We start from the raw sequence: 25,720 nt of genomic DNA on the forward strand, positions 1-25,720 counted from the left end.
TCAGAGACTAAAGCAGAACGTCTGAATAATATGACAGAACTCTTTCTTATAGAGCACCAAAGATACAAGAAATATCAGGTTTGTCTTACCTTATCATCTAATTATCGCTCTAAAGGCCTGGACACACCAGGATTTAAAAAACTAAATCTTCAGTTCACTCCAATTGAATCTCCACAATTAGATCAGCTTGAGGAGACAAATGTTCCTCAAAGGTTTAACTTCCATGAACTTTGACAAGTAACCAACAGCAAACTGTCTTGAGTGCTGATCTCTGAGGGAACGGAGAGGCAAAAAGTCCAAAACAGAGGAAGCTGCTGCAGCTTATTAGCACCAATCACTTTCATGAACCTCCTCTGTCAGAGTATGAACTGCTCTACGGAAGAAGAATGGTTAGCAGACAGTTGGGAGACAGGAAAAAACTGTACCAACATGTCTTATACTAAAGAGGGAAAACCAAAATGTGGTGTGACCTTCGCTTAAAGCAATTATCAAATTTAAAGTTTGGACACATCATGTTGTTAATTATTAAGAGTGTAAGAGTCAGAAACTGTTGAGTAATGGCTAAAAGTGATTTGTGAGGTCACACTGACCTTGACCTTTAACCATTGACCACCAAATTCCAATTAGTTCATCCTTGAGTCCAAGTGAACGTTTGTGTCAAATTTGAAGAAGTTGCGTCAAGACGTTACTGAGATATTGTGTCCACAAGAATGGGACAGAGGGACAACCTGGAAACAATATGGCTCCAGCTCTGGCCATCACCGGGGAAGAGGCATAAAAAAAGGGACCAGTAAAGGTATCAGTTATGTATTGCTTCAAACTTCACACCTACACTTTCAACAGCCAGTCCCCTTCTGTTCTCATAGAGCCCACATCTGCATTTCAGGACGATGCTCATTAACAGAATCTATGGCTTCACCTGTACTAGAGGGAAATCTGTGATGTCCCTTTACCTCCATTAACACTAATGATGGTTAGAAGAGTATATATACTTCCAACAACATCTGCCCTTTCACATCCTTTGTAGCAGAAATGAAGAGAGAAAGAGGAGAGTAGATGGGAGAGGGTGAGAAAATTAGCCAATGAGAGAGCATTACTCAGCCTCACTGCCTCTGGCCCCTAAGCTTACAGGAAAGAGAGGTCCTGGAGGAGTTGTGACCGATGAAGCAGCTCAGCAGTCAACTCTGTTCCCCCGAAAGCCATAATAAACTAGGCTGAGTAATATGTGGAGCTTCAGAGGGACTTTTGAGACATGCTGCGGATTTATCCCGATTTATGCTGAGTGTGAAATCAACAAGCTTTTAAGCTGTGAAAAGCCCTTTTCCCTTCTTTCTCTGAAGAAGTCTTAGCCTGACAGTACTTTTACCCTCACTGTGAGACTCTTACATCTCATCAACGTTAAACTGAAGCTGTTTGTCACAGCCTCACTGTAATAGGGAGAATTTTATGTCTATGTCAGGAGCTGTGAGGTAATGGCTCGCTGCCTCTACCTACTATCTATGTGAAATGTGGTTAACACAATGGGTGAGAGGTCCCCATTGGAATAAAATAACATACAAGCAGAACTGTATAGGTGAGAGTGATGCTAATTCCTTTGGATTTGGTACATTTGAATACATCGGAGGGTTTTCCTTGACACACAGCTTGAATTTTGGGCCGAGCCTTCTGCTCAATGTCAGAGGTTGTCTGGAAATTTACCGCAAGATGATTTTTCAGTTAATTCTACTTCTGCACCCACAATGTCACACACGCTGTCATGGCTCACTGGGATGCAGAGACCTCCGCAGGCTAAAGTTATTGTTGTGCTTTTCCTATTAGGACAAGTCAAAATATCCACTGGGGAAAAGGTCTATTGTCTGTGCAGCAGCAGAATCACTGTCCAGCTAAAGCTGATGAATCAGTTACACTGATGTTTACTACACCATCCACACAGCTGTCAGTACGACTTTACACAGTGCACTCACCCCTATGTTGTCCTCCTGCCGATACTGTTTCCAGTTGTGTCCCGTGTCACTGAACATCAGCAGGTAGGCCGTCAGCCAATCAGAGCTGCCATAGCGACCCTGCGTGGCGACAGCAGTGATTTGTGTCCGCCCACCCAGGTCGACCTCCAGCCACTGATACCTGTCTGAACTCAGAGGAGACCAACCACCAGCGCCTGGGCAGGGAGAGAGAAACACCTCTGAGTGATCCCAAGGATGAAGTGCAGACTTTTATTTATCTACATGAAAATCATGTTTGTACACAGATAATAAAATTAATTGTAGGACACTTTTCTCAAGAAAGTTAAGTTTGAGTGCAGGAAAATCAAAGGGGAACAAAAATTAATTAAAACATATGATCTGCTGAATCCTTTAAAATACTATCACTGCATTAACAAGAACGAAAAACTTTTCAGACAAATGCAAATCCATACAGAGTTTTCAGCTGTTTCTTAAAAGAAGGCAAATCTTACTATCTTATGTCTTTCGTCAGACACAAACTTTTCCATAGTTTCAAAGCCCTGAGCACAAAGGCTTTATCAACGTCTTTCTTTGATGTTTAATTTGGAACAGTCAAAAGAGTTTAATCTGTAGCTTTAGGACTGTTCTGCACATCATATAAGCTGCAGCTGAGGCATTTATGACGGACACCGTGAGCCTTATACAATATTAAAAGTTGCCAGCTCATAGCAGACCTTCATATAATCTGAGTACCAGAGCACAGACCCATAAAATGAAGATGTGTTAAATAATTAAAGCACCAAAAGGTGTGTGTATATTTGTGTACATGTCTAACTGCTATACCAAAGTGACATTTTGCTGTAGAACACCATCCTATACACATGCATCACCTCTTCTACTTTTATTATGATCTTTAATGGATTCTCTAAACCCTAAACCTCTTCTTTGATGATCAGCATGTACGGCTCTTATTTTACCTTCCTTCCTGTAATTAATTCCTTCCAACAGTTTCCCACAACTCAGGAGCCTCACCTCAACAGTAGCGTATAATTATTTCTACAAGTGGATCCTTGTTTTGTTTGTGTCGTGCATGAGAACGCACATGCATGTGCACAGGCACGTACGCAGCGTGACTCACATCCTACACTCGACTTCACATTCTTTTGCTGACTGACACTTAATGACGCCAACAAACATAGCAAAGCAGAGGACAGGACACTGACAAAGTCAATATGGATGTGAACAATTGAGGATTTTTTAAATTAAAGGTATTTCATGAAGAAGGAACTCCACCAAATATGTTTGTTACACCTCGAGAACACAAGGAAGGTACGAATTACACTCACTGTAAAGGTAACTTTAGATTTTTTACAAGAAAACTCCACAGGGCATCTTTATTAATCTCCAATCTGCTCTGCAGAATATTCTGAACAGCTTATCCCACTGACAAATGGTTTGGTCTGTCCTGGACCTTAATTCTATTTCAATGCCAAAACCCCAAACATCTTACCCATGAAGCATTTCTTTGCCCTCACCTGCAGCACCACTGGGGGCTTCACATTAGGGCTGCCCACAATAACCTTAACCCTGACACACAAAAAGCCTTGTGAAAGTATGGAAATAGTCATCATAAAGAGCAATATTCATTAGTATTATTTAAATGTATTAGTGTTATTTAAAACATCAAAGTATTATTATTATTATGATACAAATAAGTCATAACAGCTGATAATTCAAACACAGTTGAGATGTGTTTTCAATTTTAGACGCCTGCTCAGTGTTGTATGAGTTTCAAGACATATCTAATGAATAATTACAACCTGTAATCAGGCTCATCCCCTTGTCACTGCAATTCCTTGTTTGGTGACAGCCATAAATAAAATTATACTGATGTCTGTAACAAAGCTCCTTTTAGAAAGAACTCTTGAATCTGGGCTCTCTGCCAGATCAGCCACTTGGTATCAGCAGAGTTAGAGGTTGAGCAAGAGCCTTTGGGATAAAATAAAGAAAAATCACTTGGTGCTTGCATAAGCCTCTGTATCTCCTCATAGGAGCATGAAGTTTCAACATTTCAACCAATAAACACAAGAATCACACCCAATTTCATGTGGAAAAAAGTGAGCCTTTTTTTTTAGTTACTTCACACAGTGATTTCTGGAGCCAGCATCTCGTAGTCATTAGAGGTGTTGTGACTTCTCCCAAGGCAGATATTAGATTATGCAACTTAGATGACTTACAGCAGCAGAGTCAGAACTTCAGAGTTGTACCCAAGAGTCTGTCTGACCAGAATGAAACGTGATGAAACGCCTTCTGCATGTTTTGAACAGAGAGGAGCTGGTAGTTTAGGCGGCTGTTACAGGAGAGGCAAAACTACGGTAAGCCATAAGCATCTAACCAAAGAGCTGGTCAAGCTTCATCACAAGCAACACAAAAGTCCATTCTGCTGTCAGTAATGCTGTTATTCTGACAGACAGTCTGGAAGGAAGATAAACGACAGACTGTCAGCATCACAATATGAACTGTTCAGGGTAAAAAAATTTTAAAAAGCTGACAAATGAAGCTGGAATTTCTCCATATAACATATATAAAACTGAAACGGAAAGATTTTCATTAAGTACTTACAGTATATAATTTTGTAAAAAGGGCATATTGTTAACAGTCCATGGCTTGTGTACGGAGGCTGAGAGAACTCAATACACCACAACTAAAGAAAAACACATACATATAGACAAAACACAAGCAAATTAAGAAAACATTCTCACAGATATGACAACACAGGCCCAGCAAATACAGAAACACACTGCAAGTAGCACAAAGTGTTTCCAAGGGACACAAACAAAGTAATGAACCCTGCGGTGGTCACTTAACAACACTACCGACGAGGAGGAGACTTCAATGAGTTCAAATGTCACAAAGCATTGAGCAACAAGCACGTCCCAGTCAGGTTCATCACTTTTTTGTGTCCCCTGGAAACACACTGATTGTTAACTGTGCTATTTGCAGCATGTTTCCGTAACTGTGTGTGTTGTGAGTGTTTGCCGAGCACATGTTGTCAAACTGATGAAGATGTTTTGTTAATTTACTTGTCTTTTCTTAAATTGCAGTGCACTGACCTCTCTCAGCCACCGTACGTGTGATAAGCACTTATAGGGCAGAGCGCTGTTCATTTAAAGAAGCACCAGGCTTGATTTTCAGTGCGCTCCATGTTTTGGTTCGCTGAATTCACTATATGTCCTCCTGAAAAACCTACAATTTGCACAGAATTACTGGCTTAAATCTCTTTTACATTCTGTGGGCCATTTATTAAATAACCGCCGGCAGTGCTGAAGCAGAGGCAGCAATTTTGATAAAAGGGATTTACATTTTTTAAAGGCACTATGATCACAGTTTATATGTGATTACAGCATTTGTCAAATTAGTCTGACTGCAAAAGGTTTTTATGGAAAAATGCAGCAACGCTGGTGGAGTCTAGGTCGATGCTTTCACTCTGATCCATATCACATTTTAAAATCCTACACATAAGTGTTTTAATCTCTAATTAAAAATAAATAACTTGAGTTATGCCATAAAACGCTCATAAATTGTTTATATATAGCTTTGACAAAAGAAAAACATGCATCTTGTATTTTATAAGCTTTTAATGAGAAATCAATGATTAATCAAGAATGACCCCGACAACCAGTTGGGTAAATTTGCATTCCTATCAATGCTCCCGTAGGTTAATACACAGGCTAATAGTGCAACTAGACTGCAGAGTGCTGGGAGGAAGCTCGGTGTTTCCCTTAAAGGGAGCTGTGTGTTGTGCTGTGCCAGTCTCTGCTCATTTTGCTTGTAAATTGACTCTGAATGAAGCGGCTCCTCAGAGAATCACTGTAGAGGAGGATGAGGAGCATTAGCGGCAGCTGGAGGAGGCGTAAATGAGCAGGGGTTTGATTTCTACAAAGAACAGCTGGGATTCAGGGAGCAAAGCGCTTCTTTTATTTTTACATCAATTAAGCAATTTGTCGTATTGTGGAGCTCTTTGTGAAGTGTGCGTTGCTGTTGTCAAAACTGAATTAGATTTATTGATCACTCCAATTCTAAAGCTCTAAAGCAGAGAATCAATAAGGCATTGTAACCTGCGAGGTGCTATCGTTAGCAAGAAATCATTGCCAAGGCTCAAGATTAGCTCAGGACATAATGAGCTAAAGCCTGACCAATATGAATATATTATATAAATGAGAATTTGTTTCAGGGAACAAGCTCTAACGTTTCCTCTCAAAGCAGGTTGTTGCACTGGCTCTTTATCCTCCCCTGTGCATGTTTAACTTTGCGTGTGGGTCAGCTGCATGTGTGTGCACAGTGGCATGCATGTATGAATCCACACTATGAAATAGCTTTCTATCTACCAAGTGAATAATAAAATGATGCTGGCAGAAGACCAAGTGTGTTACCATCATCTTTTCTTTGTCTGTGTGCCGGAGGAAATATGTACAAAATCAAAGGCACATCTTCAGTTTCCATCTTATTTCATTACTTCCTCTCTTTGCTTCTCTGTTTTTCAGCTGTATCAAAAAAAAGAAAAAAATAACTTATGTTCTGCCATTCAGATGCATCTGATCTTTCTTTAGAAGCATGTGATACTCCTTTATGTGGATCAAACTCAGATCGGTAAACAGACAGAGCGGGATGACTGAAGCGAGGGAACACAGCGGGTGTGTTTGCTCACAGCTTTTGCCATCAAACACACCAAGGAAACAGCAACCTGCTGGCTGTGCTTCCTGCAGTCTCCCAGGTGGTGAAAATCATTCAGATCCTCTGTCGTGTCAAAGACAAAGACATCACAGCGCTTCCATCCGATTCGTGCTTCTGGTATTAGTGGAAACTAGCCAACTCTTCATGCCAGAGCACATGAAAAAAAAGGTGTCTTTTCTCACACCTCCCTGTATCAGCACATAAGTTTTATGTTTTTTTTTAACTACTCATCAACTTACTTGTCAGTTTTTGTGACAAAAGTCAACCTTCTGCTAATATATTCACCTAAAAACAGCACAAAAAGGAGGCAGTAGGCAGTGTACTGTCTGCACAACCAGTAAAAACACTGAAGATAAAAGAAAAGAAAGAGCGAGAAGAAAAGAAGACAAGGATGTGGCAATAATTTATTGATGTTAAACTGCTAAATTTTATATGTGAATACTGGGGAGTATTGCTGAGGCAGACATGGAATAGTTGAAAGATCCCACTGTGGCCTAGCTGACATGTAAGAATGAAGAGTTGTCTGTTTCTTACGAACAGTAACATCCAGTTCTTCGATGATCAGTCAAACTAATTCTTAATATACCTTAAACTTGAAAACCTTTACGTCAGATTATTCTGTTTGAACATATGCAGTATGAGGTGTCTGCATCCTGGGGTTCAGAGGAGGAACAACCTGGGTGAAGGACAGCTATCACTGAGGTGTGTGTGGGAAATTCATGAGCATTACTCACAGCTGCACTGGTGAAGTATCTGCAGTGGGAAGCCATGGTTGTGTGAACACGTGCATCTATATTCCATTAACGTGGAGAGAGTACAGCTGGAGAAAGTCATATTTAAGTTAGGTGAGTGAAAACTGCCTGAGATCTTTTTGTTTGGGCAGAATGACATGACCCTGATATTCACTTATATTATTGCCTGCAAATGGCAACGCTGTTAGCAAACAAGAGCCCTTCTACACACCCAGCCTGTTTTCAGGCTATACTGGCTGTGTGAGCTGCAAAAAGCTGCAGAGTTTTTCATTTATATGGGAAGCATTGCCTGACTTGTGCATGATAATGGTCTTTACAGCAGCAAAAAATGCAACGCTATGTAAATAAGCTACTGCCTCAGCTAAAAATGTATGATATTACATTTTTTTCTTGAATTTTGACAAGTAAAACCATAAACAGTGTGTAAAACGTGGCCCAGTATTAAAAGGATTTGCCATTGTCAGCTAAGACGAACTAATTAACCTTTCCTGGTCAAACAGTTTGGGGCGAGTCCCCTGCTATACTAAATGTGTTGCTTTGTGTTGTACAGCACCCCACCACACAGATTTATGGACCAAGAACAGCCTAGAGCCCACAGCCATGACAAGGGTTTGTGGTAGTTTACTCACCTTCTCTCCGGTTCAGCTTAGCAAAGCCTGGCCCGTGGCTGTTAGACAGCTGCGAGGAGCTCCTGAAGGATGATGGCAGCAGATTCGACACCAGGGGATTGTGACACACCTCTGTGAACCACAGAAGAGGAAGAACAGCTGACTTAAAATCGTGACATAATTTGCAAAAAACAAGATGCTGCTGAAAACTGTGTTCCTTCCCTGGATCTGTTGTCTCACAATAAGAATAAGCTCTTCAGTTTTAGTGCTGAAAATGTGAATGTCCGGAAATAACGGAGCCTGATCCTCAGTTATCAGGCCTTACTTTAACTTGTGTAAACAGCTTTTTTGTCTATAATGAGAGACTGCTGGACAATTAATGCATTGTGTCCGAACTGCCTGAGTAGACACATTAATGAACTGGCCACTGAGAGGATCGGTGACATCAGAGGAGGCTTTTCAAAGCTCATACACTATGAGGGTTAAACTCTTCATAACATCAATGCAGCAAAAACCATAATATGTATTTACCACTTTTTAAAAACTGATGGACACAACTGCATATAAGTAAACATAAACTTCACTCCATCTGACAGTAGATCATTAACTTTGTGTTGGTGAACAATACAAGTGCAAATCATACGTGTAGTCTTCACAAAACTGGGCACATTTATGAGCTTCCATGTTTGATTTGATTGTGATAAACCAGGCTGCAAATTTAAACGCCCCGGTGGAGTCTTCAGCTGAAACCCCCTTTGATAATAGATGTTTCACTCAGAGCTGAGACATCTCTTGGTGTGATTTTATTAATGAAGGAGCTTCATTCTGTCTTTACTTTGTTTGGTTGAGATTTAGTCAGACTTGGCCTCACTGCTTTGATATTCGATTTCTGCACATCGAGGGAACTTACACAGAGAGTTTGACTTTGGTCTCTTTCATGGGACTTTGATTTTATCTGGTTTTTGTTCATTGTTGTGTTCTGATTGCACAATGTTATATGTTAGCGCTACAATAACAGCCATGGACTATTCTCATGGATTAAAACATAATTCATTGAGTCCCCTAAAGACCCTGAATACTAGCAACGTATAAATGATTAAAAAGTGAACATTTGTTATATTTACTTATAGCTTAACCAAGAAATATTTTCTGGTTTTTGAAAGTGACATGGACAGCCCTAATTAATAACTTGATAAGCCAATAGCAAAATGTAACTAAACCTATTGTACTGACAAAAAATGTGCATATTAAGCTTATGAAACTGGAACATGCAAAACTGACACAGCTTGGTACACTGCTGTAATTCAGAGTCTGTAGTGTTAAAATGTTAATATCTTGTTCTGAAAGCTCAAAGTCAACATCTGTGCACTTCATCTCCAAATAAAAACACATACTGATGGCAGCTGGTACAAGGGAACAATCATGGATACTTAAGAAAATATTTGATCATAAAGAGTTGATGCATGAAAGGTTTTCCCCAGCTGTCTGTGTGTGGGGGTGATTTATATTGATTGATTTACAATCTCTGTGCCAATGATAATTATTGTTTCGCAATAAATCTATCATTTGTTCTCATGAGCCAAGGCACCATCTAATACATTATTATCAACCTATAAACATCCAGGTTTCTAATTCTTCTCCAGTCCTTGAGGCTGAAGAACTGCATATCACAATTTTAATATTTTTTTTGTGGGCTTGGGACCAAAAGGTCGCTAGGCCAGGACCAGCAGGAAGAAATGTGGGTAGGGGGGAGTTTATGAGCAGCACTTTCCAATCTCCCAACATTCATGGCTGTCCACTGCCCCTGTGTATGTGTGTGCACATTTTAACTAATTAACTGAACACCATATGAGCTGTGGCGGTAGAGAATGAATGCCAGAACCTAAAGCCCTAATGAACTGAACTTCAAGGGATGAGACTCCATCTCTTCTCAGCAGAAACAAGACAAATTCTCATAGTGAGGTATCATCAAACACACAACATGAGCAATTAAAAGTTTGTGAGATCTTGAAAACAGTACAACATATAATAATATAATTACTGCAAAATGAGTTTGTCCATATTTCAAGATTTTCGAGATATTTTTGTTCAAACTATTTTCTCGACTGTCCGCAGCGAGCAGGCACCAACCCCGGGAAACCAGGACACAACCTGCAGTTACAGTACGGTTCACAGCTCTAAACTGTTGTAACCCAGCTGGCCCAAAACAGGATAAAAGACAAATTAATAAGGTTACAAACTGTTTTACAACTGACTGAAATTTTAATTTTAAGCTGTTGCTTTGGTTTCTGTTAGTGGACGTTAGGGTTAAGCTCGCTTAGTCAAATGTTCTGCCTCATCCAGTCCCACAACTTACTGCATTCAACCTGTTGTTCAGTGCGATTTACGAGCAAGGAGGAGGATCCATGGTCCAGAGAGCTGAGTTTAACAATGTTGAGCTCCACAAAAGGTGAGAAACAGTAGAAGCTAAATGAAATCAGTTATCAGTTATCACAGGTAACGCTTCCCCTGCAGCAGCCAGGAGACCACCGGAAGTAGTAGCACCTGCCTCCTTAGCTAGCTTCTTAGCTCATCTTAGCTAGTTTTGTTGTGTTAGCAACGAAGTCACCTCCATGTAAATCTCATTCTAACAGTGATGGTTCGAGAAAAAGTTCATTTCTTGACACTTCATGTTAACAGAGCGACATCTCCTGGCCAGAATTTAAAATAGGCAAATACAAACGTTTGTATATTATCAGTATAAGAGAAACCACAGTTGTATGTTTATTCGAAGCATACTTTAATGGTGATTACTGTAAAAGCAACCGACATATATCCTTGAAAAAATACAGTTAAATAGACTTAAAGCATCTATAATAATGTTCACTTCATGCTTCATACTTTTACTTCATTAGGAGAAATAAGATCAAAGTGTTGTTAGACTGGAGAAGTGTTTGTCAGCCAGTGTCAGTCAGTGTTAGACACCAAACACTATTTAGTTCATCATTTCTCTCTGAGGTCTCTCAGCTAATGTCGCGGTTGCTCCATATTTCACACCAACACCAGAAGCAGTGACGTGGGACAGACATACTTATGAAATGAAACACATGCTGAGTCAGTGGTTTTACAAAAATATATCTTTATCACTGTGCGCAGCAGAAATTATCTTTGGAGTGGGTGACAAAGACAGAGGAGACAATATGAAAGTCGTCCTCTAATATGCTTCAATAATAAGCTAATGTTAGCCGCTGAGATACACAAAGTTAGCAACTATCTAACTAAGCACAGGAAATTACATGTGTGTTCTCCTAACTGTATATAATCATGGAAACACAAACACTTACTCAACACATAGTCAACTGCTCTTGGTTTCTATTGTTGGTTCCATTTAGCTTTTCCTCCGAGGTATTTTTAAGCACTCTTAACATTTTTGCATTCACAGTTTTACTCTCAACATGCTGCAGGAGCATTTCAGTGCCACGCACAGGACTGAGTGTTATGGTTGCTAATGGAGTGTTAGGCCAACAGCCCTTGGCCTGAACAGAGATATTGTGAATCATTAGTCTTCACCACCTTGTCAATTCTCACATTCAAAGCTCTGCAGGTTTGAGAGCACTCAGTACTCTTAGTACCCTGCACATACATGTCATGTGTTTAAACATTATTCATCCAGCAGAGTGAGCTCCATCAGGAGATTCTCGTTCGTCTTCTCATCCCCCATCCCTCCCTCTATAGCATCCATTTTATCATATCGCTGAAATAGCAGAGTGCCCACTGAATTTATAATTAAATCAAGCTGATGAGCATCGTCCTCCACTTCAATAAACAACAATCAGAAGATTTAGAGGTTCACAGCTCTTTAAGTGTCCTGCACAGTCATAGTTCAGTGCTGCACAATGTGCATCTCTCCCAGTGATGTTACCATTAAACCCTGTTTCACTGAGCACAATGATCACACCGAGGCCTGTCCGTCCCCTCAATCATGAATCATCAGAAACAGAAAATTGCAGTGATCTTTTGCTAAACTGGAAAAACTTTAGTCCACATTTTAAACAAGAAGTACCAGGACTGCTCATTCTAGATTTGTTTGTGACCAACTCTATATATCTATCTATATACATAGTAATGACTTATGTCCTTTTCCATGCTGCTGATGCAGTCATTAAAGTTTGATATATATAAGGATAAAAGGAGAAGGAGGATAAGAGTGAGGGAGCAGCATCAATAGTGCATGCACTGTACATTTATATTACATTTTTGGTATCAGCATGTCATCCAGAGTGACACTGAACAGAAGAAGAAAACTTTCAGATGCTGCTTGCAGAAGTGATGCCAATAATAATAGAACAATCTTAGGATCTGTAATTAAAGCTGTCATGGGTGGAAAAACATTACGGTAACTGGAAAAAATAAGCTGTGAATGTCGCCTCCCACTCCTCGAGACCTTTGTGATCCCAGGAGAGTATATATGTCTTGTGCTGCGGTGTTATGTTTCTTCACACTTGTTTTAAAGCAGATGACTATCAGACCGGTGGCTCGCTCAGCCTCAGATGTCAGTGATATATTTAAGTGATGAAGAGAAAATAAGAGAAAAGAGAGAATTGTTTTCTGCACCACTTTGAGTTCTGACATTAATGGGCCTCTAATTTGATCTGGTGTGATTTATCAAACTTTAGTTTGTCACACTGGTTTGGTTGTTCTGAACAGCCGGCCTTCCTCCCAGCATGCCTCTCTGGCCTGTGAAAGGGCCCTGTTTGTCTAACAGCTCCTGAGCTGTGAGGATTACCACATGGATGCTGAAAAACAATGTTTCCATCACATCGTCTGTCAGTCGTAAATGTGCCTTGCACGCTGATATTTTTTATGTCTTGGCACTGGCGCTGGCTGTAGCCGGAGGCGTTTTGTTATCGTGTTGTCTGTCTGTCTGTCCCAATCTCATGAACACAATATCTCAGTAACACCAGGGGGAGTAAATTCAAAATTGGTGCAAACATTCACTTGGACTCAAGGATGAAGGTATATGATTTTGGTGATCAAAGATCAAAAGTCAAGGTCCCTGTGACCCCACAAAGGGATGACATTTTATATCTAAAGGGTCAAAGATTGACTTCATTGTGACATCATAATGTTCTGCAGAAATACTTGTGGGCATTGTTATGCGCTGTAACTCAGAAACAAAAGGGAAGATTGTGATTATATTTCCTGCAACTTGATTGAGGAGCATGTTAAAATTTTTAGAAATTAATTATACAATTTGGTATTTTTCTAGAAATTGTAGGACATGGTCAAAAACATAGATTCTGGGGACAAAATCAATCAAGTGTTGATTCAAAAGTACATATATTAACACAGGACTGTGTTGGTAAAGTCCCTGGTTACAAACAGGCAAAACACTCAGGAACCTAAGAGAAACAAAAAAAACACTGAAGCTCAGGTTCCTGATTGTGTACAGAGTAAAAATCCACAGGACTTCTGCTCTGAGGAGAAACTCTCTGTGGTCTCCTCCCCTGGTGGGAGGGCCTGACCCTCTGTATGGTGGAGAATTTTAACACTGTGGACGTGTCTGCTCTCCATGCAGGAAATTGTAAGCAACAAGGAAAGCAGAAGTCCTTCCTGTTGGTACTGCTTTTGTGTTGACTGAAACACAACCACCTTTCTATCTTACAGATTCACGTAGAGGTACCTCTCCTCACCATATGCTTCCACCTCTGCTCTTTTGACTAACATTTAAACATCCATCCATTCACTGTGGATTCAAGTCAGCCCCAGAAAGACCTTTTCAAGCTGTTTTCTGACATCAACACATATATTGTGCAGATTATTCTAACATTTTGATCACCAGATCAGAGGTTCTCTCTTGCAAATCCCTTCTACTCAGAATTTGCCAGGTTTAACTTTCATCCCATCTACACAGGCAGAAAACTGAAACCCCCATGGCTGCAGTGCTGGAAAGGTTAATCTGGCCCATAAAGAGAGAAAGTCACAGACTTTAATCACTGACCTGGCAGGAAAAATACAACAGATATTGTGCCCTTGAATGAGGCATTTCAAAACTTTTTCAGAGAACTGATGTTGGAATAAAAGGAAGAAAATGTCTGAAAATCATCAGCGCAATAAAAGTTTGTTGGTCATTGTTCAATATTCATGATCTAAAAGACATTAAAACCATTAAAACACTGAGTCTAATGCATTATTTGTTAGAATGTCTTAAAAACAGCTGGCAGCTACTTTTTTAATGAAATGAACACGAATATGATTTTAAGTCACAGCAGGTGATTTATTCTCCTTTTATATGCATTTTAAGAAAGTCTTCAGACTTTTCCATTAAATCCAACCACAGCATAAAACAGTGTCCAGCCCCTTGGCAAAAAAAAAAAATCATATTTCAAATCTGAGATAGTGAGTTCAAGAAGAGGAGGGAAATTATTTCAAATACACTGCAACGCTGCACCAGCAGTTATTAATGAGACAATAAAAATACAGTGATGACTGCATGTCTTTGTCCGGGCTGTTACCATCCTGAGGCCAGCTGGTCTTTGTACAATCCAGGTTTCGTACAACACCCATCACATGGTCTCATTTAGCTTTCACCAGCACTGCAGCAGCCTAAATTATACATAAACATCAAAGACGAACAGTGTGTGTGTGTGTGTGTGTGTGTGTGTGTGTGTGTGTGTGTGTGTGTGCGTGTGCGTGTGCATGTGCATGTGTGTGTGTGTGTGGTGCAGGTCAGTGACACGTGACCACTTCACTGCCAACACCACTGCTGCAGTCACACTTCATTATGGCTTTGTGTTCCAGCCTCCGCCCCGAGGAGACGTTAAAACACAGTCACCTGTTGGAAAGTTCTGCACTGATCGTACAGACACGTTTGAGGAGCGCCGGTCTGACACGGGAGACTGGACCTGGGCTTCCTGTTTGAAGGACAGACTCCTAAACTCCAACAGCTTCTTCACAGTCCAGTGTCCTCTGCACCAACATGTTCTTAAAAATTAAAACCTGCTTCACTGATTTCCAACCTTAGATAAAATACTGTACAGATGGTGAGTGAAATGAAATTATGCAAATCACCACTGGATGTTTTTTGGGGAATCCACATGTAAAAAAATATACTAATGACCACTTAGTTTATGATGAAATTTATTAGAGATTTTTACACTACTCCAAGAACTGCCTAATATTTTAATTACTGTATAAGCTTTGTTTTAAGAGTCTGGCTGTACTTTGTGTCACAGTTTCTTTGAGCTCAGCATAACATATTTTTAACTATGCAAAGCTCTGCTTGTGCATATTTTACAACATTTCCTTCTTTAACAAGAAATTAACATGGATGTAATAACAGAGACTGGACACGTTTCTAGAAATAGCTACGAAGCATTTGTTCAGACGCTTCACTGATTAAAGTTGTTGAAAAATCTTCTTCATCACATTTAACTTGATCCACATTAGTTTCTAGGAGGGCTGAACGATATGCAAAATAAATATATTGTGATTATTTTGCCAGATATTTGGATTATATTTTGATTGATTGTGCAGCCCCAGTTTCTACTGGGGTCATCATCATAGTTTTTATAATCTTTCTCACTTGCATGATGTGAAGAATTAATCTGTTCTCAGTGACAGATTATAACTGGACTTTTCAATGAACCAGTGTTATCAATATATTCACAATGTGGGGCGTCACAAGGGAAGAGTTTCTGTGACCTTCAGATTTGGGGGTTCAGGGTTCCCACGGGTCCTCTATGTCCTTTAAAGTCTGTGAATTTAAAAATAGACATAAATGGACCTGGCTCATTTAAAGTGTTTAAATTTAAATTATATTCTGTGCAAAGATAGAAAAGTTGTTTTGGTTTTTTTTAATTTAATGTTAGTAAATCGGCTACGTGCTACTGTCTGCATGTGTGCAGGATAACACATTTGCTGCAATAGCTCCTTGAATTTGAGGGAATTGTTCCTGGAAAGTCCTTGAAAAGTCTGGTCAGTGACTCTCTGCCAGCTGCAGGGCTGCTGGTCTGTAACTGACCCTGATCCAAAGTACCATCAAAATCAGGTGAAATGGGAAAGTTTCAGAGATGCTTTGGCAGTGGAGGAAGTGCAGGTGTGTTCTGCACTATCTCTTCCACCTCGTTAACTGAGCCGTTAAATTGCTCGTCAGATACCTTATTTCTGTTGCATCTTAAAGTTTTGGCATCGACTCGGCTTTGTCCTGCAGCGTTCAATGTCAGCAACCGTCTTTCATACCAGTGACATTTCTTATGCACTCACATTTACCAAGCCATTGCATCTGATGTAATTATCCCCTGTGGCAGCTCGGAGAGAGAGAGGGAGCAGCTGGCGATTTACAGCATAAAGAAATGTGAGGCAGCTCCAGTATGTAGATGTTTTGTTAAATTATGCCCAGGACTCCTCCAGCAGCCTCAGAAGTAGATTCTCGCAAATGCAAAATATCACATTAGTTGTCAGCTGAATTCTGAATGTGCCATCTTGGCTCTGCCATTTTGGAAATGTATGTTAGGAACAAGTTTCAACTGTCAGCGGCGTCCATCAGAGCTGCGTTAAGTTCAAGTGTTACTCCCAAGTCGGTGGGAACGAATTACAAGTCACTCACTGAGCCACAATCAGGAGCTGGAAGAGTATAAACAGCTTCATGCAGAGAAGGAGAATGTTCATTCATCAGATGTAGAAATAGTTGTAGCATAAATATACAACTGATTTCACAGAGGTCAGAAACTCTCCTCCTCTTCATCATCATTTATTTCTTCCTCTTCAGCTTCATCATTGTCGTTCTTCTTCTTGCTCTTTTTCCTGGTTCTTATCATCATCTTCCTGTTGTTCTTTATGGTTTCATCAAATTCATCATCTTATTATAATTATATATTCTTCTCTTTTTCTTATCATCATCATCACCATCAACCTGTTTTTCATCTTTTTCTTCATCATCTATCTTTTTATTCGTAATCATCATCATCATCATCATCTTTTTCATCTTTATCATTATCATATTCAACCTGTTCTTCATCTCTTGTCATCCAGATGATATCATCATCATCATCATCATCATCATCATCAGTGGTTGTTGGTCATCATGATCATCATGTTCACATTCAACATCTACTTTATCCATTTATTCTTAATTATCATCATCATCATCGTTTCCTAATCATTATTTTTTTGTCATCTACTCCAACTGCTTCTACATCGTTCTCATCATCATCATCATCATCATCATCATAACCTTCTTTATCATCATCATAAACTTTATCATCTTCCTCCTCTACTTCTTCTTCCTCTTCTTCTTCTTCTTCTTCTTCTTCATTTACAGTAATAACAAACTTCCCTGTGACTTCATTTCAGTGTCAGTTTGATGCCAGTAGCTTCACCTGCCTCCTTCATGAGGTGGACCTGCAGGGATTCTCATGCTTCACTCAGGAAAACCAGTCATGCTTCTCTCCACATCTGGACCTCCAATGAGTGACAGAGTGTCCTGACCTTAGCAGAGTCTGACAGATTCCTGAACCGACTACAAGTCGTCTAAGGTGATGACAGGGCCGTGTGATAAATGAGTGTGTGTTTAGTGAGCCAGAGCTGTAGTGGGACCGGCCTTGAGCACATATCAATGCATCACAAACTCAGATGGATGGACTGCAGGCCCCTGTCAGTTTTATCACTTAACTACTTGTCCCTGGGTTAATAAATCTAGATTCCTGACTGATGGCTCTGAGTTTACCCTGATGGCCGCCGCTGCCATAACGTAGCCTTGACTTCATCAGATTCCATTTATGGCTCCTCTTCTCTGAACACACATTTTCATAAATGACACTAAAGGAGAAATATGAGAAGGACTTTCCCCTCAGCTTCCTCTCACTTTCCTCATCTCGCTGTCACAAACTCCAGTGTCTCATGAATCATAAATGACAGAGGGATTTTGCAGGGAAATGCATGATGCATTTAGACTAATTACATTATATACACATGTTTATCTTTCTCTCAAGACATCATCAAGATCATTGAAAAATAGCATTTTCTGATTTTGTGGCTGAAATTAATAGCATTGTTATTTTTTTCTTCACCTACATCACCAGTTATTTTATTTTATTTTTTTTACAATTTAACATCAAATTTGTTTCCATCATATTTAGAAAATAAATGTGATGTCAAATAATGTGTTAGCTTAAACAATTGTGTTTTTGTAACAATAATAATACAATACACAAAAAAGATAAAACGCTTCCTATAACCACAGACTGTTTATACACATGGACGTAGACTGAAGATGCTGAAGAGCTTTAAACCTTCATTCTATCTACTGACCATCAGAGGGCGACTCCACTGGTTGTAAACATAGTCTGATTGTATTGAAGTCTATGGGAAAAAGTTTCTGATGAGTTTGTCTCAGTCTCTAGTTTCAAGTCTTCTTCAACACAACATGACGTTCATTATTTTTAATTATGGTCCATTTAGAGGAAAATACCATAAAGCAGGGGATGCATTAGGGCGGGGCCACTGTGTGATTGACAGACTGTACTTGTCAATCAGGATAGAGGACAGTGTAGGTCAGATCCACCCCTCACTCCCCCTCAGCTCCACCTTCTCCTCCAAATATGGTCTCTTCTGGTTTAAAAAAAAACCAAGATGGCGACGGCCAAATTGCAAACTCGAGGCTTCAGAACAGCAGCTCACAAACCAGTGGGTGACGTCACAGTGGGTTGCCGCTTGCTTAAAAACCAGTAATGTAAGATACTTCAATTATTTAGGGCTTTGCTGAATAACCAAACATACCGGAGTCTGCAGCACAGCCTTCATCATCAGCCAACAACGCTCACTCCCAACCAGCGGGCTGAAAGAAGACAACACTTCCTCTGCCTCCTCTCTGATGCAGCGCCTCATGACGTGTCAGCTTCAACTTGAGAACCTCTCTCCTCGAAGATCGGTGACTGTGAGTGGTGAGTCATTCGTTATCTGAACTCAACATGTGCACACGAGCACATTATCCACATTAATAGGCATTATGTGCACAGACACACACACACACACACACACACACACACACACACACACTCTGCCGCCATGCTGAATTCCCTCGCCCTCCTCACATCATGCTCACATGTGGCTATTTGCTTCTTATCTGAAGATGCACACACACACACACACACACATACACACACACTCAGGGACATATGCACAGGTTAGGAGAGCAGCAGTACCAGTCACAGTCTGCGATTAGAGCTCCACTGACTCCAAATCAGCTGAGAGAAGAGATAACAATCCTGTGGGGGTCTTATGTAACCACAGAGAGAGAAAATTTACCATCGTTTGCCTCCTTTGTGTCTCCAGCTGTGTGTTTTTTATCTGACAGACACAGCATCCTGGAAGCCCTCTCTGTATGTTAGCTGTGACGAGTGCTCCTGCCTGTTACCTCTGCCAGGAAGGTTATATTTTCACCTGTGTCTATGTGTTTGTCTGCAGGATCATGCAAAAAGTACTGAACCAATTTCCACCAGACTTGGTGGAGGGATGGGGCACGTGTCATGGAAGAGCCCAGTAAATCTGGATCTGGATCATTTACTAGGAATTGGAATTTTTTTCTCCGGTGTATGTTGTTTGACATTTGCATTGGCTGAGGTCTGTGCTCTGCTAGTTTCTTATGCATTTACACAGGGATGCTTATGCATTGTGCATTGTGTAATTGGATAAGATATGACAAGTGCTTGTGTGTTCAGTTAGACTTGGGTTCACAATTGTGAGGGCTAATTACTTGTTGAAAATTGCCTATGAAGAGCAAACGCAAACAGAGTGCATCTGTTAAGAAGGAAAGCTGCGAGAACTAAACTTAAATCTTAAAGAAAAAGAGGACAATCCTGCGAAAAAATGATTAATTTAAAGCCCCTATCATTTTGAATGTCTGACTTTGCTGCCCCCTGATGGTAGGATCATACAGTCAGTGTGGCAAAAACTAAAAACACAGGCTGTCACAATTTAGTGCACTGTAACAGCCTAGTAGTGTCCCCTGCATGAACACTACTTTCTGCTAACAATCCCACAGTGCAACGCATTTTAGAGATAAGTGAATTATGGCAAAATGATGATTATTGAGATTTCCCTGGGATGACCTCATGCAACTCCCAGCATAGCCCCGCCCACCTGCAGCCTGAGATAAGGTCTACTCAGCCAGAATAACTGAAAACATCTGCATGGGTGTGGAGGACATTTAGAGCAGGTAAATTCATAATTAAACAATAACTCAAACATATTTTTGGGGGAAAATCTGATCTGTAATAAGAAGTGGGCACAATTTCTGACTATTTTACAGGATAACAACAATCAGAGAGGACTTGAGGACTTGTGGTTTTGCCCTCATTAAAACTGAACATGAACCTGACTGCCAAATCACTGTAGGCAAATCACTGCACTCTTACGATAAGCAGTGCTGCGTTTACCTCAGTGTTCTAATGAGACATCAACCACATCAGCCATAACAGCACCATCTCCTCCCTCCACCTGCTGCTGGTTCTCTCTCTCACTCCTGCTCAGCTCTCTCTGCTCTGCTGCTCCACAGCCATAACTTCATTAAAACGCACGCTGCATATCATTTCCTGTCTGAGCTTGGTGATCTCAAACAAATCCCACCACTGAACTGCAACTGAGCTCGCCGTCTCACGCAGAATCACCTGAAGGCAGGCGCAGGTGCTGATTGAGCCGCTGCTGTAGTTCGTCAGGAGAAAATGACACAAACACTGTGAACACAAACTGAGGGAACCAAGCAGCACAATTAAGCTAAACATTATAATCAACTGCCTATAAACTGATGTATTAAATGACTCAGAGCGTCATTTTTAGATTGATGATGAAGAAATGAAGTTCAGTAATGTATTGGTAAGCAACATATACAGTGTGTGTAGGAACACATTTCAGTAAATAATGTCCTGTTGAGTTGCAGTAACTGGAGTAACTGTTTCTACGTTTCCATCTATATCTAATTAGCTTCTTAGCTTGCTGACTCTACCCCTCTCCACGTCTGTATCTACTGCAGGGAAATCAACACTTTTTAAAGCTATGTATATGCAAAGTTCTTCTTGTCTGCAGAGTTTTGATCATCTCTAATGACTTGAAAACGGCTTTGCCAGGTGCTGAAAGACGAAATCCAAACCTTTGGAAATCTCCCACTCCCCACCCCCTCCCCACACCTGCAGTATTAATATTGCATGACTTTGCGTTATGATATATTGCCTCCTCTTCAGATGTTTCTGTTGAATATCTGCTCTAATTATCCACTGCAGGCATCTCTAATGTGATTCCTCTGTTCTTAATAAATCAGCCCTTATAGTGAAGAATTGTATATTTACAGATTTTTATTGTAATTTGTTTTAGTTATAACAAAGGTTTTTCATAATTTTACATTTATTTATCATTATTTATTGTTATGATGTGTTTTTTACAACTTCCATCTAATCTTGGTGTGTGAGTCCCTGTAAAAAGATTTGATGTCTGTTTGTGAGGAGCTCTGCAGTTTCAGGCTGCCTGGCACCAACAGTGACGCCACAGTCAGATGTTTGATGTGAACATTAACCAAAGCTCCTGACCTGATTTTATGCATTGCACTGCTGCCACATGATTGGCTGATTGGATAATTGCATGCAGGTACACAGGTGCAGCGAGTACAGATCCTCAGGTGGAGATTTGATCACTGTCATATGGATCTTCAGGAGGTACTTGGCTGAATATTCCCTGAAAGGATTTACATGTTCTCCAAAAACATGGCTGCCACCCACCAAGCAGCATGACTGACTGTTTCTATGTGTAATTTGATGCAAATCACATAATAATTTTCCTAAGCGTCTTCTTTCACGTCACTACAGCCTGAGAGCTTCTCTGGTTGACGCTGTTATTCAGCTCCAAAGGAAGAAACGTTCCTTCCTTTGCCTCCTTGAGGATTCTTCGTGGAGAAACAATGCTGTTGATGGCGGACGTGTCAGCTATGGTTGGGCTCAATCATCCTGTCACAGACTGCTTCACTCTCTCCAACCACTCCACCCACTGCTTCCCCTAAAATAAGCAGGCTGCTGCTGCTCCGGTGCTGAGCAGGGTCACTGCAGCCGGCTGCAGAAACAGAAACACCTGCCCTCGCCTGACTTTTTTTTACCTCCTTTGTTCACTCTGACAAATAGCTGGAGTCAGACCTTGCCTGTAGCACTGACTCAACACAAACACAAAGTCAAATAAAATCTGGAGAGAGGTCTGGGCATCTGAGATCATTAAGTGGATGATGTACTGCAAGTTTGCTCTCTTAAGAGGAGAAAAAGGGTTTTAAGCAATACTTATTGATTTGAGAGAGACAGCAGGATTTTCTTTTCTTGTGGTTATGGTTTCTGATTGACACTCTTCTGAGTCCAAACCATTTTCTTCAGGGCAAAGAAATCTCTTTATCTCCCTTATTTTACTCGTTCAAAGCTCATAATGTCAGTTCATCTCACTCCAGCAGCTATTGTCTGTCAAGGGGAATATAAACCTGATGAGGTAATATCCACCATCTATCTGACCCACTCTGTTCACTCTGAATCCCTCAGTGGCATTTTATTTTCTCAAAAAATCCTTTGTGCCCACAGATGCTGATTTAAAATTCAATTTAACACAGCATCAGTCTCAAGCTAGATAAACATTTATCCTCTGACAACCACTTTATTAGGCTGTGTTCGCAGTATTTCCACTGCTCTGACAGTGTTTGGCACATGCAAACAGCTCCTGTGTGAAGTGATCCCTCTGTTGACATTTCCATCAACACAGTGTACGAGGCAGGAAACCAGTGGGCTTATTATGAGACCAAAGCTTTGCTCTTTATTTTTTCCTTTTTTTTAAAATTTGCAGTTTAAATGATAACATAGCAGTTAGACATATTCCACACTGTGCTGAATCAACACCAATCAGCTGTAAAGTTTATTATGCAGAAAAACTGGGAAAGAGTAAAAAATGAAAATGAAATTAAAAAGAAAACAAAACAAGAAAACAAAAGATTTTGAGGAATCAGGGCAAATCAAGTTGACTAAGAAAAAGATGAAACTGGTGTTTGCCTGTTTGTCTCAAATAAAAAATGAAATATAAATTATGACAGTATGAAACTACACAAAACGTCTCCTGTAAGAGTGATTTCTCTGCTTCACAGTCACATACTTTCTGCAGCTTGTGCAGCTGCACTGGAGCAGGTGGAGTTCGGAACGGAGTCTGTGCAGATAATGGTAAGTTACTGCTGTACATGTTTCCTGCTCTTCAAAAAGGCTCATTTGCATTAGTTAATTCACAACATGCTCAGCTAATCAGTAAATTAATTATTACAACTGACAGACAAATAACCTGCATGAGCTCAGGAACTTTTTTATTAACCATTTTAAAGGAATGTAAAGTGAACAGCAGCAGCTCCACAGATCTCCGCTGTCACTGAATAAAAATCTCACAGCACTCACCTCCTCTTGTTGCCCCATATGAGCTGGAAAGTATCAGGGCAACATGTGTAATAATTCCCAGGACTTTTTTACTCCAGAGATCCATGATGAAGTAGAAGGATGCTGCAGAAAAGCCCACCAAGTGAAGGAGGGAGACAGTGTGCCTCTCCTCTGCTCTTTGCTCCTCCCCACCTCCTCCTCCACACTCTCACACTCCCCAGGTCCCTGATGAATTTTGCTCTTCTGGGTCCGCAGCGCTCAGCAGCATCCGCCTGGTCCACAGCGATGACAGCACAGGCAGGAGGCTGCTTTCTGTTTGGCTGCACTCTGCAGAGTGAAGGGGATAGAGGAGGGGGAGAGAGAGAGAGACGGGGGGGGAGAGAGAGAGAGGGAGGGAGGGAGAGAGAGAGAGAGACACAGGGAGGGCGGCTTTCACTTCTGTCTCTGCTCAAGTAAAAGGTACTTTAGTCATTAAAAGGACTCGATCCCTCAGCTGAAAACCCACTGCAGGCGACTCTGCTGCCCTGTAAATGTTTGAGAAAGAGTCGTCTCAGGTCCCATCAGGCTCCGGCTGCTGCTCACAGTCTGTTTGTCATCATGTAATCCAACAGTTCATGTCCAGTGGTCACGGAAAAGATCCCCAGCACCACAGCTCAGTCACAGCAAATCTACTGAAAAGTAGCCCACAGAGAGAGAGGGGAATTAATGACTGCTTAAAATGACTCTTCAAAATCTAATTCTCTCTAAATCTCTGTCCTGCTGCTGTAGCTCATCTTACATATTAATTTACTTTAAAATTAATAAGATTTCCATCCCATTCCATTAAAGAAATCTAAGGAAACTGGCTCCGTTTCATTTCCTTTTTTATTCATGAAAGATTCAAATCTCTTTTTCAAGAATAAAAGCTGGAATAAAACATTGTAGCTGCAACGAATACTGTACAGCAGAGACAAGATAAACTGTCACAGTCCAAAAACAATCTGCAGCTTCCATGAACATCCAAGAATTTCAATTTTCAAAGACCATCCAGATAAATTGGAAACAAACCACCATTTTAACTTCTTCTGTATCAACTGGAAAGTTCAACATATTTAAAAAGTTTTTCACAGATGTCGTATCAGGAGTCACAGCCGTACTGTTTAAGTTTGAAAATATAAAATAACACTGATGAGGAAGGAGATTTATTATAAGGAAATGTTTAGAAGCCCTAAGTGTAATATAACATTAATGAATATGTGCTGTTTTTGTTGTGAAGCTGCAGTTGAAACAGGCTTCAGCCCTTCAGATAAACTGGGGTGTTGCCCAAATGGTGGATGAGAGCGTCCAGAGTCCAGTATGATCCGTCCTCCAGCCACAGGAAGTTAAAATGTAGGAGTGAAGCCTTGTTCACAGCAGCAGGGGAGCTCTGTCTCCAGAGGGAGCTGGATCAATCGTCCATTTTAAAGTCAAGCAGCTTTATTGGCACAAAAAAGAGAAATCCACAGCCTTAAGTATCACAAACTGACACCAACATGTTGCAGTTAACCTCTGTTGACATCTTTTTCAGTAGTTACGGTCAGATCAATAAATATTCCATTGTGAAGACAGATGGGATGTTGATATTGGATAGGTGTTACAACGCCTCTTCATTGATCTCCTCTGTGATTCCTGCAGCTCCGCCCTCCTCTGGATGTCCCCTCACACTCATTTATGACCCATCCTTCACCATTTAAGTGTCCATCTGTGTAATTATCATTTTCATTGTTGATTAATGTCAGAAAACTGTGAAAAAAAACTTGTTGTAATTTCCCTCAGTCCTCAAATGTCTTGTTTAGTCCAAAACCCAAAGATAATCAGTTTAATGTCACCTTTTATAAAGAAAAGTGTCTCTGCAAATGTTTGGTTCTGCTTAAAAAATGTAACAATCATAAAAATAATAATAATAATAATTTGAAAAAAACTAATTTGATAATCAGAAATAGTTGCTGATAAACTTTCTGTTAATGAAATACACATTATAATAACACTCCAGTATTGACATAAACTTATATAAAGTATATTCAGAAATTTGCTAAAGAAGAAGCGAGAAACTGTGGTTTCAACCAAGTTCAACATCATTTATGGACATTTAAGTGAAAATGTCAGTTATTTGTCACAGATATGGGGGTGGTCATATGAGGGGGTGTACATCAAAGCCTCAACCAGATTTAAAGAGATACAAATGATCAGTGTTTTAATAAAACATCAAAGACAAGTGAAACATGTAAAGACATTTAAAACACAAATTAAAA

The 25,720-nt window shown here is 40.3% G+C and overlaps 1 protein-coding gene across 1 annotated transcript in view; it reads right to left on the reverse strand.

The window, feature by feature from the left end:
- LOC139622503 (contactin-associated protein-like 4) overlaps positions 1-24,281 on the reverse strand; it is a 68,020-nt gene extending 43,739 nt beyond the window's left edge. The window contains exons 1-3 of the mRNA XM_071479830.1: positions 23,472-24,281; positions 8,059-8,169; positions 1,965-2,158 (exon numbers count right to left, since the gene is read on the reverse strand). Coding sequence (XP_071335931.1) covers positions 1,965-2,158; positions 8,059-8,169; positions 23,472-23,556 — 390 coding nt within the window. The 5' untranslated portion in view covers positions 23,557-24,281. The remainder of the gene's footprint in view (positions 1-1,964; positions 2,159-8,058; positions 8,170-23,471) is intronic.
- Positions 24,282-25,720: the final 1,439 nt, after the last annotated feature.

This window comes from Trachinotus anak, unplaced genomic scaffold, assembly GCF_046630095.1.
Source record: "Trachinotus anak isolate AG129_WGS33_773 ecotype Australia unplaced genomic scaffold, CSIRO_AGI_Tana_v1 ptg000007l, whole genome shotgun sequence".
Lineage (NCBI taxonomy): Eukaryota > Metazoa > Chordata > Actinopteri > Carangiformes > Carangidae > Trachinotus > Trachinotus anak.